This window comes from Metopolophium dirhodum, chromosome 1 (genome assembly GCF_019925205.1).
Source record: "Metopolophium dirhodum isolate CAU chromosome 1, ASM1992520v1, whole genome shotgun sequence".
Classification (NCBI taxonomy): Eukaryota; Metazoa; Arthropoda; class Insecta; order Hemiptera; family Aphididae; genus Metopolophium; species Metopolophium dirhodum.
The window spans coordinates 39179856-39201961 of NC_083560.1; the positions used below are offsets into that span (position 1 = coordinate 39179856).

A 22106-nucleotide genomic window follows, 5' to 3' on the forward strand; every position below is an offset into this window, starting at 1 on the left:
TTCAGAATAGCTTTTCTCTGTTATTTAAATTTGAATATTTTATGTTCTGCATACAAGACGTTATCACTATGCTTCGTTGGGTAATCTAAACTCCGCAGTAGTGTAGTTTTGTTCTCACCAGTCGCTATCGCCTAGATACCACAGAAAACTACAGTTTATTGTTAGTTCTTAGTATCACAATTATTATAAAGTCGACCTAAAACATACACGTTGATCGTGAATAATCAGTAAGTAACAATTTTTATTAGAAAAGTTAGTTTAGACTTATACATTTGTACCTCTGTAATATATGTTTTATCTAATAAAAAATGGTGCTTCTTGTCAAAACCATTTTTTTAATTTCCTGATCAGTGCATTTTGTTGTTTTATGTCTTTAATTATAATATTACGTACAAATTAAGTAATGGATAGGTAGTAATAATCTGTAATACAAACAGTACTTAGAAGAAACATGTTCAAAGGAACTAGTCGGTATGAACTTATCAAGAACGTAGTTCCTTTTTCAGTGAAGGAACATATTATATAAATTGCGTTTATTCTTTAGTGGATCATGAACAACTTTATTTTCTCTTTTTTTCGTTCATTTATTCCTAAGTAAAGGTAATATAAATAATTTTTATATTAAGTTTTTATAATTTTTTTTTTTTAGAAATGTTGTTAATATGATAATATACCATAATATGATACTATAATATATGACAATATACGATATTATTGATAATGTTTACAACATTTCATGTCAGTTACGGTATTCTTATCGGTCTTAATTTGTATTATATAAACAAATTAAACATTTTAAAAAGAAAATAAATAAATAAATAAATAAATGATTTACTTCCTTTTTAACGAAATGAATCTGAATGTGAACTAATTATTCCTTTTTTAAAAAAAACTTTCCAACCAATGAATACAAAATAATAGTTTTTAATATTTTATTTTGTTTAATAGTTTTCTTCACTACTTATTCTGTATTTTATATTTTACACTAAATAGACAGATATTAATAAAGATTATATTATATTACTATCATATTTAAAATTATTCGAGAGTACAATACTTCAGTATTAGCCTGGGCACCACTACTGCACAGCATTAACTATGAGACAGCCAGCAGCAGTTGGCAGGCCGATATATTTAAATATTGGCGTAGGTATGTAATTTTCGAAAGACTTCCTTTTTTGTTTTAGTAGAATATCATGGTTTAAAAAAAAATGACTACAAAAAATATATTTTGGATATCATTATCAAGGTGCACTGTTCAAATGTACATCCATGAAGTTGTGTAGACCTGAAAGACCTTTTCACTACTGCACTATATTATATGTGTATCAACCTGTTTATGCTACATAAAATAAAATATTTTTAATTTTTGAGATCTATAAGATCTAATTAATTAAGTTTAAAATACATAGTAGATTTCATAGTTAACGACAAAAACAAAAATAATTTATCTAACAATACTACAATAATCATTAATCATACCAATTGTCTAAAATTAACAGATAAAACTATAAAATTGTATTTACTTGTAAGTAGAGGCCAGATTTTTAGATACTTATATTTAATTTTATGAAAGTAAAAAAATAAGTGAAAGCCATATGCCCACACCCACATATAACGGAGATTACAAACCTACAAAATAGCAAATTTCCATTTAGCAGAACCAATTATAAGTTGTTATTTTATAATATTAAAATGAATTGGCCTATTATAGAACTTGCATGTAAGAATATTATCTAAGAGACCGCATAAGCTTTTATTGATAGGTATTTTAATTTTCATGTGACTTATAAGTAATAGGTAACTATGTAAAATATTAGAATTTAAAAATGTTCATAACTCAATTTAATATTTATAGATCATCAAATGTTTACAAGATATATCTATTATATAACCATTTATCTAAATATTGCTTAAAATAGTACAACAAAATATGCGTATCTGAATATTTAAATATCTTATTCATTATATAGGATATAATTAAAAGTGATAGGCCTAAATATTTTCTAAAAAGAAAAAGAATTCTGTAAACCCCATATACCCTTCCCATAAAACCAAACAAATTTTCTAAAGGGTACTTTTAAGAACCACCATCAGTTCTTTTCAGAGCTTATAAAATAATTAATAAAGATTTGATTTGTAAACTGATTTGGTTAACAATTCTTATATTATACCATATACCTATTTTTGGTTATATTTTATGAAGTTGTTCATATCTAATATCTACTGTGCATTGAACACATCAATCTAAATATGTCTTGTTCCCAATCATTATTCTTGCTTAGCATCATGTTGAGGTATTGAGATTCGTTTACTTTTCCAAAATTCCAATTTGCTGTGTTATTTGACTAAAAAAATATAGAATTAATGAATATTGAAATTCATTTCCATTATTTTAGCTGTCTCTGCATTAAATCTCAGTCCTATTCTTTTTGCTGCTTGCTTTAAAATTTTTTTGACAGCTTTGCAGTCATCCGCAAAACCCTTAATCTGAATCCGATCTATTGATACTCTAGTTGATTGTACTAGTATCTGTCTAAGCCAGTGGTTTTCAACCTTCTTAACAATGTGGCACAATTCAATTATCTTTTACATGTTTAATCAAGGCCTAAGAGTGACACAGACATTTCACATTTCACCCCCTATACCCCATCATTTATTGAAATTTAATTTTATATTCTATGAGGCACATGGTACGTTAGTTTGGAGATATTTAAAAAGATGCTCTATCCTCTTAATGTTAGCCTTTGGCTCATAACAATTATGTGTCTTGACTAGTATATTTATGCTAGAAGTAGCTGTGTTTTCAATTCTTCGTCTTTCTATTTTTCATCACCTTGTGAATGAAGTGTTGGAAATCATTTCCCAGTTTTCTTCGCTGGATATTATCATTGTCACCATAGAATTTGGAGTGAATAATTTTTCTGATGGTTGTTGATACATAGAATCACTAAGAATCTCTTGTTGTGCCATTGAGTTGGATGTCACAAATAAAGAGTGTCTAATGTGCACATATTCTTGTTGTAAGTCTTTTTTCGTGCTACAGTTAGCAAGTCCACTGGTGACAGGGACGCTTACACTAGCGTCTCTGTAAACAAATGTTGACAAATTATGACCATTTGATAATCGCATGTGATTGTCAGCGCCATGTCCTGCTGCACTTTCAGGAGTTCTTCCTTCCATGGATGACATATCCTGTCTGCCCAGATCGGTGTCCCGAACAATACGATAAATTGAACAACACCGTCTAGTAGCTTTTTTATACTTGGTTTGGTAGCACTGCAGTTTAATATGATTCTCACCATGTCCTTAGAACTTGCTGCCATTTTATACTGTATTCAAAATAAGAATTCCTATTTTCGCACAAGCATACTGAGCCACCCTAACAGTTGGACCCCCTTGAGCGATGCCAGATGCTCTCCGATTGGTCGCCGATCATCAGAAACCGACGTGGAAATGGGAGAGACTGCGTGGTTGACCAGTTTTTGCCTGTCGATAAGGCATTCTTATTCTGAATAAAATATACCATTGTCGTTGAACTTCAGCTTGTTAAATAAAGTTGGATGCTTAGGTACCGTTAGGTTTTGATAGCTTCAACGACTGAATTGCAACATTTGCTAAATATACAGAGTGATTCTTTAGTCATTGGAAACTCATTTTTTTACATTGTATAAATGTTCTTGAAAATAGTTTTTACATAGTTTCAAGTTATTAAAAAACAATGTTTTTATTAAAAATTATATTTTTAAATATTATTTATCATTACAATTTTTAAGTTGTTTGCTTTTTTGAATGACATTTTAATTTCATATTCCAAAGCAGAATATTTTTCTTAGTATTTTGATACATAAAAATTGAATTTTTCAAATCTCAAATACTGTTAATTTTACTCTGTATGGTCCCGGCTTTCTACAATAAAATGATTGTCACATGTAATAATCTAATTCAGTTTCTAAGTTTCTATAATTAGCTTTTCTTTTAAATTTTTGTGATAACATAATAAATTCTCATTGTACGTGAGAAAATCTTTTCTTCATTTGCGTTAAGTACAGGGGTGGATCCAGAATTAGGAAACTGTGGGACAGGACATTTTAAGAGGCCACTTATTAAAATCAGATTAGAAATCTATACTTGTGTTCTAGGTATATAAATCAAAAAAAATTAATTTATACCGTATGTCTATTTATTCGAGGGTCCAAGTGTCTAACTACCCAAGATCTGAAAAGAGGCCAATTTCATCAGCACATATTAACTGTGGGTCAGCTGACCTCCTGAACACCCTCCCCTAGATCCGCCCTTGGGTAAGTATATCCCCATGGATTTTTATTTCTTAATTATGCATGAACTAGGTGTGTATAATTTATTAATGTATAATATAGATATATGTGTTTACATTTGTGAACTAAACCTTTAATATCTTGTACATAGAGATTCCCCTCATATTTTATAAAGCTGAGCATGTCACTGCCAATGAGTATACATTTTAAAATCTATATTCTATTTTAAGATTATTATACTATAATTATACAAATAATTATTGCTCATGAGCACACTACATTTGTGTATCAGTAATATTGATAATGTTCCACAAATACAAAAAAAATGAAAATGAAGTTATTTATTCTTCGTTTTGGCTAGACCAGTCTTATCAGTATAAACATTATAATTAGTTTGTGATATTCTGTATTGTCCAATGATTATAACTATAAAAATAAGCAAACTATTTTAAAATATGAAAAGTATAATATTGTACGTACCTACCTAACTAAGTAAAGAGTTTTTAGAAAATATAGTTTAAATATATTTATTATTAGAAAATCAATATAACAAAAAATAATTATTATAGGTATTTGATAACTCTGTTAAGTAGTTTTAATTTAAGTTCTCTAGTACTCATTAGTTTGAACATTTTAAATAGTTTGGATAACTACGTATGTTTTTACATTTTCCACAAAGTTAATACTCTATCTTTTTATAAATAACAGTTAATGGTTTAATATTTGTATTACATTAGATGTATAACTTATCTATTAGAAATCTTTGTAAAATGACGAAGTATAATTAATTTGTAATAAAAATATTTTACAGATATATGATGGAAAAAGTAAAGAATTATAATAATAGGAAAAGAACATTATAAAAACAGCGTCGGTCTGCTAAGAACTGTGAGAATTTAACTGAAAAAGAAATTACATCCAAATCAGCAGCTATGAACATAAATGAACCAAATGCAAGTGTGGTTTATGTAATAGAGGATAACAATGACAATCCACTTTCTACTGATGAACTTAAAAGTATAAAAACGGTTTCTTCCAAAGTAACAGTACCAAACATTACAAATGATGAAATAATAGATATTACTGGTGGTGATAGTTCATTTGAAAACTCCCCAACTATAAATCATAAAAAAACTGCCCTGAACATCAATAATGATGAAATAATAGATATTACCAATATTACTATCACAAGCAATACACAGGAAGATGTCCATAAACAATTTTCAAGTGATACAATATTGTTTGATGATGATGATGATAATGATGATGTCCAAATTATTGATGTTCCTACTTGTGTTCAAAATAAATCTATTGAACTTGTTACTATATTAGACGACAGTGATGAAGAAAATACATCAAATCAAGAACCTGTGAAAAAACCAAATAGTTTTAAATCTGTGCACAAACGTCTAGGTATTCCTACAACAGGCACAGTTAAAAGCTCATATAATAGTCCTTTACGTAACCGTAAAAGAAAATTGGAAGAAGAATATATAACTAAACCGAATTCTTTGGGTGACAACTTAGGAGGATTCATTATTGATACTCAAAAAATGTCTTCTAACTCACAGAATTTTATTGCGTTGAGTAAAAAACCTGTTAAGAAGTTCAAGCCACAAGTATCTTCAACAAGTACAACATCTAGAACCAAAAGAAAACTACGACCAATTATCATTGATGGATTAAATATTGGATTTGCGTGAGTTTTGTTTCTTTAAATTCTGAATTATTTCATTGCAATAAAGATATTTATAGCTTATGAAAACATAAAGATCAAAAACAATTTTAATGTTATATTAACAGAAGCAGGTACTTGGAAATATTCTAATTTTATATTTATATATATTTTACAGTTTCCTACATTATGAAAATGTATTATTCAACTTTTAAGTTTTTGATTATCGTAAAAATATTAAATCATAAAATTGATTTGTTTTTAGACATGGTTCAGGAACATTTTCGGCAAAAGGAATTGAATTGTGTATACAATTTTTCACTGATCTAGGACATACAGATGTTATAGTATTCATTCCACAACATCGACAGGGACCACCTGGGTCTACATCAAACATCATCTTGAATAATTTAGTTAAAAAAGGGCAAGTTTGTTTCACCCCGAGCCGAAAAGTCCAAAACACAAGGATGACATGTCATGATGACCGGTAATTAAATGATTAGCAAACTTATTAGATTTAGCTCAACTCCAACTAATTCTAGGTCGGTTAATTATATGGCCCATATCACTTATCGGTGCAAACATAGAAACTACCTTTTTAACAAGATCTGTGTTGAAAGCAGTTTTATCTTTATCAGATTTAATTGGTTTAAAAATATCAAATAAGGGTGAAATAGTTTACATGCACTTACAAAAATTATCTAATAATTTATTTATTCATGTGTCTAAAATCAATTAGGTAAAATTATTTTTCTTAAAAATTGTTCTTACTTAAATCAAATTGATTATTTGAATTTGGATCTATATTTTTTGAAAAAAATTTTCTTGTAGGTCTCGTATGATTTTTCAAAAACTATAATACATAATATAATAAAAACTAACTTCAATAAATTGTTTTAAAAATTACATTCACCATCTCCTTTATTATTATTATTTTTTCGTAGAATTATACTCAACTACGCCCATAAATGTGACGGAGTGGTTGTTTCAAATGACAACTATCGAGATTTATATGATGAAAGTGAAGCATTCAAAGAGATCATTGAAAATAGGTAAAGTTATTATAATATATGTTTTAACCAATTGCATAAATTTAAAATGTGTTTTACCCAATATAAAATATAAAAATAAACATTTAACTAACAATTTTTATTTAATAATAATAATAATTTTTACATATTTGTATACATAACTTATTTTCAATATTTTAATTAAACTATCCATATTAAGAAAATACAATTGGACATATTTGTCGTAAATTTATTAGTATACAATAATAATTTACTCATTTTCTATTTCGTTTGTAGACAAGTAATGGTGACATTTGTCAGGGATGAAATAATTGTTCCAGAAGACCAATACAATCAAAAAACAACAATCCGGACTCTTTCAGATATTTTGTGTTTTCCAGAATAAATTTATACTGTCTAACTCAGTGTTTCTCAATCTTTGTATAATGGCGAGACACTATTGAAATATTTCATACTTTGTGACACATAGTAAAAAAAATAAGAATAATAGTTAGTATTAAATATTTATAATTAGTTAATAATATATAAACTTAAAAACAACAAAGAAAAATATAATATAAAACAGCATTTTAATGAGAAATTTGTGACTGATATTTCTTACATAATGTATCAATCCGTGGTGAAATCTTCGATAAGGCGACTCTTAACTCCTCTTCGACATTAATTAATCTTTTTTTTTTTTGTTTTTAATTTCGTTCAAAGCAGAAAAAGCTACCTCGCACAAATATGATGTTGAAAATGGTAATCATACGAAATGAACCAATTTTGTTAAAATCGGATATTCTTTTTTTGTGTAAATCCAAAATTGACCTAGCTCCAGCTCATTAAATTTCATTTGAAGAGTGCAATGGTTTTTTAATTCTGCAAGTTCTTCTTCCTCTTTTAATGAAAGATGTGTGGTTTCTAAACTAGGATTAAATGGATTCCTCACCCAATCAAATAATTTCAAATCCAGCGATGAAAAATAATGATTAAGTTTTTGGTCCAATAATGTTATTGAGTCATTGATAACTGGTATTATTTTATCAGTAAATTTAGTATTAGCAGTTAATGGGAACATATCTAAATTTATATGATTTACCCATCTTTTCCAAATCAATAATTTGCTTTTAAATGCAGCCATTTTGTCTGTAGATATTAATAAATTTTGATTTTCACCTTGCATGCTTAAATTTAATTGATTCAGGTGTTCAAAAATATCAGCTAAATATGCTAATTTTGAACCCCAACATTCATCGAATAAATAATCGGAATATTCCATTTGTTCCATTGTAAAATATACTAAAAGTTCTTCTCTAAGTTCATAAAAACATGATAAAACTCGGCCTTTTGATAACCGACGTACTTCTGTATGAATAATCAATGTATAGTGGTCAGATTTCATTAATTCGCATAACTGAGAAAATAATTGAGGTCTACTTTTAATAAAATTCATCATTTTTACGACTTGATCAAGTACAATCTTTAATTCATTAACAATACTTTTTGCTACTAGCCTCCCTGTGTAAAAAACAGTGTGTCGTGATTATATATGGATTTTGATTTTTGGCCATTGTAATAAATCCTTTAATAGAGTCTGTCATTGATGGAGCCCCATCTGTACAAAGACTTACATAAGAAGTCCACGATATACCATAACTTTTAAAATATTTATTTATGACATCAAAAACCTCTCAACCAGTTGTTGTCCCAGATAATTCTTTACAACAAAAAAATTGACTAATTATTTTTGAATTTACAATGAATCTAATAAATGCCATTAATTGAGCTTTCTCACTAATATCTGTTGATTCATTAATTTGCAAGGCAAATAATTCTCCACTTTTTATAACTTCAATAACCTAACCTGTGCCTCAATATCCTCTGATATGTTTATAATCCTAAGACTAATTGTACTATCAGATAAAGGTATTTTAATTATTTATTTTTCTGCTTCGACTCCTAACATAGTCTTTACCATAATTCGACAAGCTGGCATAATAAGACTCTCGACAATTAAATGAGATTTTTTTTTTGAGCTATACGAAAACTAGCTTCCTGTGCCTTATCCGAAATTTTTTTTGTATCTAATAGTCTTCGAAAATAATTGATTTGTTTATTTTGTAACGATTGATGTTTTGTGGTAAAATGGCGGGCTAACTTTTTGGGAACCATTGATTCGTTCGACAATTTTTCGTCACAAATAAAACAATAAGGAATAGGACAATGCTCGTTGCCGACCCAAAAAAGTCCTAATTTTAAATAATTTTCATTGTATTGACGATTTATTTACCTTTGAATTTTTTAGAAGGATTTTCTGATTTTTCTTTAAAACTTGATGATGCATTTACAGAAGGTGACGAGTTTTTTTCTGTTTCCAAATTGTCTTCATCTGTATTCTCTCTTATTACTTGTATTTTTTAATCAAAAATTTATCAATTTTATTTTAATTAGTAGCAAAAAATTATTGTTGTTGGTATATTAAGAAAATAGGTCTATTCGAGTATAGAAATAAATGACAACTTAGCATACAAATAAAGTGAGTTATAGATACGGTGCATGTTTTCAGTAAAAATAAACGAAAATATCGAAAAACCAACATTTATCATTTAAGGGGATTACACACTATAGGCGATTCGAACGCGATTAATCACTCAAAATTACGATAATAATAATAACCCAACGATAGTAATAAAATTTATTTTATGTCGATAGCTGATAATCTATTTTTATTGATCATGGAAATTATATCAAATACCTATGAATTTTTGAAAATAATTTATAGTGTTAATAATTTTTGGACATTTCGTCATTTAATCACGCGACACATTTGGACTTGCTCAGCGACACACCGGTTGAGAAACACTGGTCTAACTGTTTCAAATATACTTCAACACAGTAATATTTTAATTACAAATGAAAAGGAGATTTAATTATCCATGTATTTTTTTTATTATTATTCATACTTATTTCAAGTTTAATGTGAAAAACTTTCATGTATATTTAATAATATTTAAAACATTTAAGACTGATTAAATTTCTATGTAAAATAATGTGGTTTTAGTTTACTGTTCAAAACTTAAATAGTTACAATAGTTTTTAAAATACATTATTCATTACATTGAAATGTTTTAACTATACCTAATAAATTACATGTAAAAACTAAAAAGTTAAGATGTACTTATTAAATTTAAAATTAATAATTAATTATTATCTTTGTTACTTAAGGTTTCTAAAGTCAAGACACACTGTAGAACTAATTATTGCTAAAAATAAATCTTCTATATTATATGATATATATTAAAATTTAATTTAATGTATATTATGTTACCGGCAATATGTGTAATTCAGTCATTACATGATATAATGCCTAGGTATTTTATAAAATACCTGTTGATTTTAGGAAAATTATTTAAAAAATTATAATTTTAGCATAAAATGCTTAGGCATAATATATATTTCCTAGACATTTTATAGAGAACTTATACCAATTTAGGCAAAGTATTAAAATAGTTGTGATTCATTTTATGATAGTATACTATATTAACATTATAACATTTTAACATTATAACATTTTAAATTACGATATATATAACATGTTAAGCTAGAATGACGAGAGTTACACAATATTTTGTTTTTAACACACAAACATTTTTTACTTTCACATCTTTTTTTACATGTGCATTTTGTAAGCCCCTGCCACTTCCTGTTGACTGTTGATTTGCAATATATCGCAATGCAAGCTTTCAGCTGATACCTCATTTAAATTCAATAGTTTTTTTTTTTTACAAACAGTGAACTGTGACTTAGCATATACTTGTCTTAAAGTTCCATTCTTGGTACCCAGATGATAGATACAATCATCTGTAATCTTTTAAAACATACACAATAAATAATAATACTACCCTGGCTCTGGCTATGTCTGGGCTTGTCATATACTATTTTAAGTTCAAGCCAAAGATCTTTGAGGTTTGAAACAATTTGATTAGAAAATTCTCTACCATTATCTGATTGTAAAACACTAGTGGCTCCAATTAGTGTAAAAATATCTATAATATTTTAAGCAGTTAATTCAGCTCGTTTGAATTCAATATGACAAATTCTGTCAGGTGGTGCAGATAGACCATTATAAATCGATATTTACCGTCGTCCGTCAGGGTGCGATTGGAAATCAATAAGATCCACTTGACATCGTGAATTAAATTTGTTAAAAACCATTGGCTTAACAACTAGATAGAACTTTAGATTTTGTTGACAAGGTTCACATAAGATAAAAATAAATTGATTACCTATACATCGAGCTATATTTTTATACTTGTTAGAAAGTTCTTTAATCATACGATCTCGTCCACCGGGACAAATTTAGGGGTGAATATTTTTCAGTACATTATATAACTCGCTTTCACGAATATAATACAGGATATTTTCATTTTCATTAGCAGAAAAAATTAGTTTCTTATTGTCTTGTTCTATTAATTCATCATATCTAAATTATAATTAAAATTTTATTTTATCTAGGCAAGAAGAATAATAAAAAAAAGTGGGTAAGTGGATGTCACTCTGCTGTAAAGTAGGTTACAAGTTGATCACTGTAATGGATGGTGTTAAATTTGAATTCAATGATATAATATCATTGTATAAGAAAAATGATTCTGAGCGAAAACGGTCATTCAGCCTATGATATTACTAAGTGTATTTGATGATATTATGGTGAATAGAGTAATTTATATGTAACCTATTTACATGGAACCTTGTTTTAAATTTTCAATCCTTAGCTATAAAAGTTGAACATTTTATAAATTTTTAACCACAACATAATTATTAATTTTTAAACTTGATAAACTTTGTCACAATTCAAACTTTAAATGCTTATAAAAAAACTGCTATTGAAACGATATATCAGGAGCCTTGCATTACATTTTCACGCTTTTTTACCCAACAAATACAATTTTATTGATATTTATAGAAAAAAAAACTAAAAAAATTGAAAACTGACAATGTCCGTAAACAGCTCAAAAAGAGTCAAAATATTTTCAACATTTTATGGTGTATAGAAAATGCTAATATAAACATTCAGTGAAATTTTCAAGTATGGCGTATATTAATATAATTGAATACATGTATGAAGGAGCAAACACAAGGGTTAAAAGCCTTGTGGGTGAAACTGAGGATTTTAGGGTTGGAGTTGGTGTGTATCAAGGTGTGCATCAAGGTTCAGCATTGAGTCCTTACTTGTTTTCTTTAGTAATAGACGAAATTACAAAAATTATACAAGGTGAGGTACCACGGTGCATGTTGTTTGCGGATGATGTAGTGTTGGTTGGAGAGAGTAAGGAGGAGGTGAACTATAGACTGGAAGAATGGAAGGAAGCACTAGAGAGTAATGGGTTAAAAATTAGTAGAAGTAAAACTGTGTATATCGAGTTTAATTTTCATCTTGGAGATAGAGTCCAAAGAGTAAATCAAAATAGGAATGTAGTGAATATGATGGGCGAGATAGTGGATGAAGTTGATAATTTCAAGTAATTAGGATCCGTATTACAAAGGAATGGTGGTTTTGACGAAGATATTATGCATAGAATTAAGTGTGGATGGATGAAGTGGAGAGAAGCATCAGGTGTTTTATGTGATAGAAACAGTGGAGAGGAAAATGAGTGTTGTGGATATGAGAATATTAAGGTGGATCAGTGGAGTGACAAAAGAGAACAGAATAAGAAATGAGTATATAAGAGGTAGTACAGGAGTGGCTTCAATAGTTGACAAAATGCGTGAGAATAGGTTGAGATGGCTAGGACATGTTTTAAAAAGAGAAAAAACTGAGGCAGTTTCAGTGACGAAGAACATGAGCGTGGATGGAAAAGGAGGAAGAGGAAAACTGATTATATATATAATTCAAAAACATTATTCTAGATGAAGCCAAATAAATGAAGTGTAAATGATTAATTTTTTAGCTCTGTAATGTTTTTAATAAATATTGATTCGATTATAGTTTGTTATTTTTTGGTATGAAAAAAGAGTAGCTCAACCTTGAGATATTATTACGCTTACACATGATATAATCAGCAGGTTGAGTAGGTACTGTTGCCCTTTGTGGCAAAATCTGTAAAATCCAAATACCCATTCATATGAAATTTTAACAAATAATAATGACGATTGGAAATTATAATAGGTATATGGTATATACCCATCTCTCGTTTTCAATTTCAGTTATATTGAATATAAAATATATTTCTTATGAAAAAAAATGTAATTCTGGATATTCACAATATAGACTGACGATTAAACAATTTATACCTATTCTGAATTTTAATGTAACATCGTAAACAATTTGATTTTTATAATAATGTATAGTGCATAATGTTTCGAAAAGGTACTTGTGTTAATAAAAAGTACAAATATATTTTAATTTAAATTGTAAACATTATAAATCATAATTTTAATTTTAATAAACTAACTTTTGACGGTTTTTAGTATTTTTTTTATTCTATCGTGTCATTATTTATATTATTACCTACCTACTATATCCTTACCTAATCGGATAATATTATACAACCATTAATCAGCCAAAGGTAAAGTTGTGTAATTTATATAATATATAGATGATGTAACATTTTACTATTGTAGGTACCTACGTCCTACAAACTTTTGTAGTTCATAGATCACCAAATTTCTTATACAATTTTCAAACAAGATGATGATCGAATACTCGCATTGTTGAAAAACTCACAATATATAGGTACCAACCGATTACTTACTGGAGAAGAAGCTCGACAGTAACTATTCAGATTTTGAGAACTTATCATTGTAATTTGTAAATGTATATAGTAATGGATGTATGCAATTTGACAATAAATAATAAATTATTGCAGAGGTACGAAAGATGGTTCTAAACAGAGATGGTGTGTTATTCTCTGTGATTTCTAAGAGTATTTTTTAATTGATTTATACTACTATAATAGCCATAAGTAAGTTATTTATCTATTATTAAGTTATACAGCACGTTGAACTTATTATTGCCAGAATGTTCACACATTTGATATCATAATATAATATACGATAAGTTATAATATGCAAGTTTATGATGGTAATAGCCAATAGGTTCATAAATCATAACATATGTATTGTAGTCTGTAGATGTAAATATGTAATACAATTCAATATATTATATAACTATTATACAGGCACCATTTGTTTGGTGAGCAATATTATATTTCTATTAGTAGTCCTACACTCCTACTAATAATATAATTCAGGTATAATACAGATTAAACTCACACATACTATGTTCGTATACTTTGCACACACAAGTCATTTTAAAGTAATCATGTAAATTTCCTATATTAATTTCCTTAAAACAGGACCGACTAATCGGAGCCCCTTATCGAAAATAATAATAATATTATTATTCATTACTCATTAGTGACCAAAATAAACGTATTAATAGACGTGTTACCTTAAGTTCTTACCCAGTACTAAAGTGCAACAGACGACGGTTTCTTATAATAGGTATTTACTATATTGGGCATAATCATGGACATAAATTATAAATTAACAGAGAAGACATATTTTTTTATTTTATTTTTTATTTGAAAAACCCAAACTTTTAAAATTCTCAAGTGGACTACCTGACTCAAATACTTAGCTATTTATAGTATTTGGATGGTATTTTAAATATTTTATTTTAAAAGTATTTGAGTAAGTAATTACTTAAATACTTTTTGTTTCTGAGAGGAGCGAAAGAATGTATTGGTTTTACACTGATTTGTATTTTTTTCTGTCTGTCAGCAACATTTTGGATAGTAAGCATGCTTCGATTTTTGAAAAAAAATCATCTTTTCTGATAGAAAATTGAACCTAGTTGGAACTTTTGGGGGGTCAAAATGCAATATTAGTAATAAAAAACTTTTTTTTGTGTTTATATGTTAGATTTTGAACGGAGCGATTTCTGATAGAAAAGTGAACCTAGTTGGTACTTTTGGGAGGTCAAAATTGAAAATTCCAAGTAGTTTTAGAAAGCATCTGGAAACACTCCGACAAATTACGAAAAACCGCTAAAAATTGGATTTTAATTTCTAACCCTTTGTTTATCACCATAGTAACAAATAAAAAGTAATAATATTATAAGGACTACGCTAACTTCTCAGAATTGTTTTTCGTCTACAATGGTTTATAATATTGTATTCCAATATAACACATCCATTACAACTACTGTACAGCAGAGTGGCACCCACTTGTCCACCTTTTTAAAAGTATTTTTTACAACACTGATTGTACTCTATTGTATCAAAATATTAAAATATAGTCTGTATTATTTAAATAATGTTTCTTTTGAGTTTTATTGTGATGAAAGCACTTTTACACTGACTTTTATTTTTTACAATAATTGGTACAAAACATTTTAAAATTAGTTTTTTAGCTATAAAATAATGTATTAAGTATAATTAAATAATGTTTTGTAGCTGTTAAAACAATTTTATGAATATACATTCTTATAATATTAGTATATATGGAACGTTATTAAAAATAATTAAACCCAGGCCAAAAAATAATACTAAAATATTGTTAAAACAATATTTTAATAGCGCTATGATTAAATTGTAATGATAAAAAAATATTATTCATTACAAATGTAATTATATAATTAAGTTATTACGTTATAATTTTGGTATCTGGGCAGTTTCCAAAATAGGGAAAACTCAAAGTAAAAATAAATTATGTCAGAAGAATTAGAGTTTTCGAAGATCCAATACAAATACCTGAAAAAAAAAAATTTTAAATAATTATTCTGAAAAGGTAAATAAGCTTTATATATTTTTTTTACTTGTATATGTTATGGGCAAAGTATACAATTTGGTCATTTTATACAATGGCCCAAATTGGGCAATATGGATAATACTATGTAATTGTAAATTATAAAGCATTTTATTCATTATATTTTAACTTTATAAACATGATAAATATTAACTAGGAGGTACCTATACTAATATTATATTTTATTACTATTTAATTATATTTCATTACTTATTAGTAGTTATTATTTATTACCATTGAGTAATGATAATATTTATACTCAATGATATCAGTTTATTATTTATTATCGCATGTACTACTCTGCATTTTGATGTGCATAGTCGCTCCGCAGCTTTGCACTTGCACTTCCGTGTCTTACATTTTTGTACACACGTACATCGGCCGTAGCCCTGACCATCTAAATTAGAAAATTTCCGTGCTGTCTCTCGGAGTGAAATCTTGGTTTGTAGCACATCATCGACTTTCAGAAATCTTTCCTTGCAAATTACAAATTGGTTTCTACTATACAAAATTGAAAGGCGACCTTCCTTAGTCCCGATTTTAACCGAGATAAATTACCGATCTTAATTTTAACTCCTCACTCCATTTTTTAGTACGGTTATCTGTCAACCAAGTAGCAAGCATATTTTCAATGTCCTGGTTAGCTCGTTCAACTAAACCCTGGCTCTGTGAGTGACGAGGTTTTCCATGAACTATTTTAAGTTCTGGCCACATCGCACATATTTCAGTTACAACTTTATTTGCAAATTCTCGACCATTATCCGACTGTAAAATTGATGGTGCTCCGAATGCTGTGAAAATATCTAATAATACATACGCTACGTCTTCAGCACGTTTGTGTATTAACGGTCGAAGTAGTACGTATTTTGTGAGGGGGTCCTGGTAAACCAATATAAACTTATACTCACCATCTGATTGTGCTTGCATATCTATTAGGTCAATCTGACAGCGAGAATTCATCTCAGAAGATATAATTGGTTTTACCACCAACCCTTTCTTGGCTGTGCTTCCTTTTTTTTGACATGATTCGCAACTATTTAAGTATAGCATAATCATATTATCTCTAGTGATATTTTTGTACTTTGTATTTACCTTGTGTTCCATTCTGTTTCGGCCACTGTGTCCAATTGATAAATGAACATCGTGTATAATATCAAATAACTCTTCATCGTGTACATAATATTTAATTTCATTATTTTCAGATACAGGTACAATTAACTTGTTAACATTAGCAACGTTTAACACGTCGTATTTTTTAAAAGTTTATAATCATTTGGTTCCTTTTTTTTTTAATTATTCTTTAGTTGAATTATATGCGAAATTAGTTGAACATAGCTTTTTCAAAAATGAAGTATTTGAACCTTTTTTTTCTAACAAATCATTTACATCTACATTAAACTTTTCCATTTTCAAAATATAACTGCACTATACAAGCGATTCGCGGTTACTAAATAGTTAATTTTTGAGAATTAATCGATATAGGTAAAATATCATGTCTATCTATTATGGCATTATATGATAAACACTACAATCAAATAATATGTGACTGCCCGATAAGTCGATAAGAACCAACCAAAATGCCAAATTTACACATAATAATCCAACATTGGTATTTTGACTATACTTTACAATTAAATAGTAATAAAATATAATATTAGTATAGGTACCTCCTAGTTAATATGTATCATGTTTATAAAGTTAAAATATAATGAATAAAATGCTTTATAATTTACAATTGCATAGTATTATCTATATTGCCCAATATATGAAGGTCATTTTACATAACGCCCGGACATTATATAAAATGCCCGGCCATTGTATAAAATGACCAATTTGTATACTTTGCCCGTAACATAATATATACTAGTTACATTTAACAATACCAGGATAGTTCAGAATTATATAAATCAGTAACTTTACAGCATTAAGAATTGTAATTTTTGACAAAAACATAAATACTCTACTCACATGTCCATCATATGCACTTGCCCCAACTTTATCACCCTTAGAATTCCAGAAAACATCAAAAATACGACCTGTTCCTTTGTAACTATGAATTAATTGATGACTCTGAAATAAAAATAGCAGAATTATTATTTTGTCCAAGAACAAAATGGAAGTTGACTATTATTTAGTATATTTTTTAATTGTTTAACGTTTTCATATAAATAATTAATATTTACTTGAGTTGAATATATGTGAACCCATTTGTCTAAACTGCCAGATGCCAAATACTTTCCATCGGGTGAGAAGGCTATACTGTAGACAGGTTCAGTATGCTTGGTCAGAGTATGTATGCATGCACCTCGCTCAACATCCCACAAACGTACAGTTGAATCACATGATGCACTGGTAATATTTATAGTAAATAATAAATATTAATTATTAACGGTCTTGTTATAACATAAATTCATTATTGTGCTTACCTAGCAAGTATTAGATTCATGTTTGGATTAGCAGTTCTTGGACCAGTTGGACTCCATTTTATTGTATATATTTCTTTGTTATGTGCTTGTATGTCATGTACACAAGTATCTTGTTTCATAGACCATATCTTCAAAGTCATGTCATCTGAACAAGAAGCTAATAGATTTCTTTGAGGATCCCATTTAATAGCATTAACAGCATTCTGAAATGTATTTCAATTATAAATTAACTCAGTATTTGTTGTTTTTAAAGGAAAAAACGACGGTGACTTAATATTATCCAAAAAATAATGGATACCTACTCATTGATCTAATAAAGGGATAACATTTTTAAAAACAGATTTGAATTTTTCATCAAGTCTACTTGAAATCAACTTTTCCACATTTTTGATTTTTACTTCTTCAAAAATTGAAATATGACATTTTTTTAATATAACATTCTTAGAAATTTGGGGGATAATATCAAAAATGTGAGGTTGATTTCAAGTAGACTTGATATAAATTCAAATCACTTTATTAAATCAATTGGTATGTTTAGCAAAGCGCACGTCTAAAATCCTATGTCATGCATGTGTTAGACAAATACAGATAATCACCGGGTAGAATCCCCTTAAAGGCTTAAAAGTATATCAGCGCACTGTTTGTTTTCTCTCGCTGGCCCACATGCAACATAGATAAAACGCACTTACAAAGATTCATTTTTCTATGTTTTATGAGTTATTTTCAAGTAAAATCACTCATTAAAAAAACGATAGAGAATAATATTTAATGTATGACATATCAATTTGTCTAAGTTTTATCTTAAAATAATTTAAATATTATTTAAACTTAAAACAATTTTTTTTTTTTTGAAAGTCGAGTATAAAGTAAGATAACAATAAAATAGGTATAAAACCGATATGTTATACCCTCAAAAATAATATCCTCTATAATTTTTGTAATTGGTAATTTTATTCCAAGATCACTCAAAAACATAAAATAAAATAAATGATTCTACATAATAAGTCTACGTTGCGCATGGGCCAAAGAGTAAACAGTGCACTGACATCCTATGAAGTAATAACTTACTGTATGCCCTTGGAATGATTTTACTGGTCGATCAACACCTAAACGACAAACATGTATAAATTTATCAGTACTGCATGATGCAAAACTACTGTTTGATCTCCAATCTACATCTAATGCTGGTTCTGTATGGAATGCAAATTTCTGATTGCACTGGCCTGAAGCAGCATCCCAAATAACAATAGTCTAATATAAACAAACGAGAAATCATAAATCAAAAATAGAATGGATGAAAAATAAGACTATTTACCTTATCGATTCCTGCACTGAGTATATAATTTCCCCTTTTATTCCATTTTAAACAAATAATTGGACCCTTATGTTGATCAAGGATGCTTGATATTCTGCCATCTGTCATCCAAATTCGACCATAACCATCAAATGAACCAGTGGCTAATAATGTTCCAGCAGGCTAAATATAAATAATAACTAGTAACAAAATTTACTTATTTCAAATGTAGAAAATAAGTTACATACATTCCAACCAAGGGAAGTAACATCTATATTACTGGATACTTCAGTTTTTCCTTTTTGAATACAATGTTTCAATATAAGTTGAGAAGCACAACCCGAACTGTCAGCCATATCCCAAATACGCGCTGTACTTCTTGATCTATAAATTAAAATTGTTTTATCATTAAAATTAAAAAATATAAAATGCAAGATGACCCTTGGACCTAGGTTATAAGTATTTTTAGTACATATTGAAGAATATAATATACCTGAATATATAATTAAGTATCTAACCTACAATTTAAAATTAATAAAGAATAATGTAATGAAAGGTGTTTGAATTATATAATTACCCAGCAGCAAGCAAATCAGTGGTTGGATTCCACGCAGACATAAAAACTTCAGAGTCATGACCCTTAAGAATAGTAGTTTTTTCAGCAGGTATTTCAATACTGCTATCTAGTTCCATTGTTTCAGCGCTAGTAACAGGGCTCTGTCGACTGGCTACAATTTTCAGTAAAACTGCATCAATCAAAGACAAACTCTCAGTCAGACTCTCATAAATTTTATGGAGACCTAAATTCAGTGTTTAGGAATCAGCACGGCTGCAAATGCACTACAACTAAAAAAAAGAAGCACCGAGATAAACAAATACTGTATATTATCGTATTTTGAATATTTTTTATCATGAAGATTAGAGATAAGGAGACCAAACATAATATTATTACACGTCATAATACCTACACATAATATTAAATTATTTTATACACACATAAAATGAACTATAAATGAGCTATAAATTAACTATAAATGAACTATAAAATGAACTATAAATGAACTATAAAATGACTATAAAATGAAGAATAGCTGACTTCGAGAACAGCATTGCCGTCTATAGTGGAACCGTGGAACGGAAAACGCCGGCTATAGTGAAACCGTGGCGTAAAAAATTAAACACCGCTCCGTTCGTACAGTCCGCCCGACCCGTTCCCGTCGATTCCTTAGCGCGTCCAATCTCGTATCTTCGCCGCGGCGGCGGTCGGTTGGTTTTCAAATGTTTCAAAAATAAAACCTTTTTCGAAAAATGTTACGCTTTTTACGCCATTTTTCGATTTACGCATTTAACTATATTTTCCATTCTTCAGTTACCTACGCTACCAACGTGGTCGGCAATCCACCGCAGGTGGATTGCATACCTGGTTATATACGCTTCGCATATTGTCCGCCTACCTATGTAATTTTATGATTGATACCTAGACAATCAAATAAACATATCAACTCTACACTTTTTAACAATTTTAACAACCAAAAGCGGCAGACAAACGGGAGGTGATCCTGGAGATCGTATCCAGCCTATCCATTTACAACGTTCGTGACGCTCAAACTCATAAACATTCCCGCCAAAGCGGCAAATCTCTAATCCATATTATTAATCCTTATCACAAATCCTAAACTTTCATCTTCCAACCTTTGCGACTTTTATAATTCTAACTAAATTTTTTCCAAAATCGGTACCCACTCTCATCGAGTCCAACGGGCCCCGAGTTTCACTTTGAGCTAGTAGATAATAAACTAGATCGCTAAGTTGTGATATGATGTGAAGTTATAATCCGCCATTTTGAGTAGGTCAAATGCATGCCGAAATCCAACCAAAATTTAATTCTTGTTTAAAATATTTGAAATGTAATTTTTTTCGTCATTGATATTTATTTTTGTCACAATAAATTATGATTGTATATTTTCAAAAATACATTTTTTGAATAAAATATTAATGTAGAATATAATTATTTAAATGTATGAATTATTTGTTAAAACCAGTCTGTTGCTCTTTAACATATTATATTATATATTATTACCTGTATATATATAATATATACTATTACCTATTTATAATATATATTATTACCCATATATAATATATATTATTACTTGTTATTTGTTTACACTTTTTTCATAGAAAATAGTTGTGGAGTGTACAGTATAGCACTGTACATAATATGTATACTCCTGTACAGACCTGTGTGTACTTATTGTAAATGTTACACTAGGTGAACAAAATATTTACTTTCTATACATGAAAGTTTTAAGTGTAATTTATATGTATTGTTAATAACATTCAATAAAATATTTTATCTTTATAAAGTATAAAATATTAAATTTTGTTAAAAATACCTATGACGAGTTGTGTCAAAAAATGCTTTAGTCGTGGTAATTGAAAAGCTAACAGCTCAAGAAAATTGCATTTTTTCGGGTAATTAAAAATTAAATAATAATAATTAACACAATGAATTTTAAAAATTTATTAAATTAATGAAAATATAATTTAAGAAAATAATTTTTATAAAATAGATTTTCTTCTGATGAGGTAAAAAAGCAAATGTGGGTTAAA

The 22106-nt window shown here is 28.3% G+C and overlaps 2 protein-coding genes across 2 annotated transcripts; one reads left to right on the forward strand and one right to left on the reverse strand.

Moving 5' to 3' along the window:
* Window positions 1–15: 15 nt before the first annotated feature.
* On the forward strand, window positions 16–7540 carry LOC132936385 (probable ribonuclease ZC3H12C). Its single transcript, XM_061003105.1, has 5 exons — window positions 16–227; window positions 5089–5976; window positions 6218–6439; window positions 6897–7004; window positions 7260–7540. The coding sequence occupies exons 2-5, from the start codon at window positions 5210–5212 to the stop codon at window positions 7366–7368; spliced, it is 1206 nt and encodes a 401-aa protein (XP_060859088.1). The 5' UTR covers window positions 16–227; window positions 5089–5209; the 3' UTR covers window positions 7369–7540.
* Window positions 7541–15487: 7947 nt separating this feature from the next.
* On the reverse strand, window positions 15488–20297 carry LOC132935483 (F-box-like/WD repeat-containing protein ebi). Its single transcript, XM_061002051.1, has 8 exons — window positions 20071–20297; window positions 19742–19877; window positions 19515–19676; window positions 19268–19450; window positions 18200–18402; window positions 17957–18122; window positions 17742–17843; window positions 15488–15718 (listed from the first exon to the last, which is right to left on the reverse strand). The coding sequence occupies exons 1-8, from the start codon at window positions 20184–20186 to the stop codon at window positions 15689–15691; spliced, it is 1098 nt and encodes a 365-aa protein (XP_060858034.1). The 5' UTR covers window positions 20187–20297; the 3' UTR covers window positions 15488–15688.
* Window positions 20298–22106: the final 1809 nt, after the last annotated feature.

Coding starts and splice junctions, on each gene's coding strand:
- LOC132936385 (XM_061003105.1), top strand. CDS start 5,210: ATGAACATAAATGAACCAAATGCAAGTGTGGTTTATGTAATAGAGGAT. Junction 5,977..6,217: donor GGATTAAATATTGGATTTGC/GTGAGTTTTGTT, acceptor ATTTGTTTTTAG/ACATGGTTCAGGAACATTTT. Junction 6,440..6,896: donor ATGACATGTCATGATGACCG/GTAATTAAATGA, acceptor ATTTTTTCGTAG/AATTATACTCAACTACGCCC.
- LOC132935483 (XM_061002051.1), bottom strand. CDS start 20,186: ATGGAACTAGATAGCAGTATTGAAATACCTGCTGAAAAAACTACTATT. Junction 19,878..20,070: donor ACTGATTTGCTTGCTGCTGG/GTAATTATATAA, acceptor TTTAATTTATAG/ATCAAGAAGTACAGCGCGTA. Junction 15,719..17,741: donor CAAGTGCATATGATGGACAT/GTGAGTAGAGTA, acceptor TTTTTTTTTCAG/GTATTTGTATTGGATCTTCG.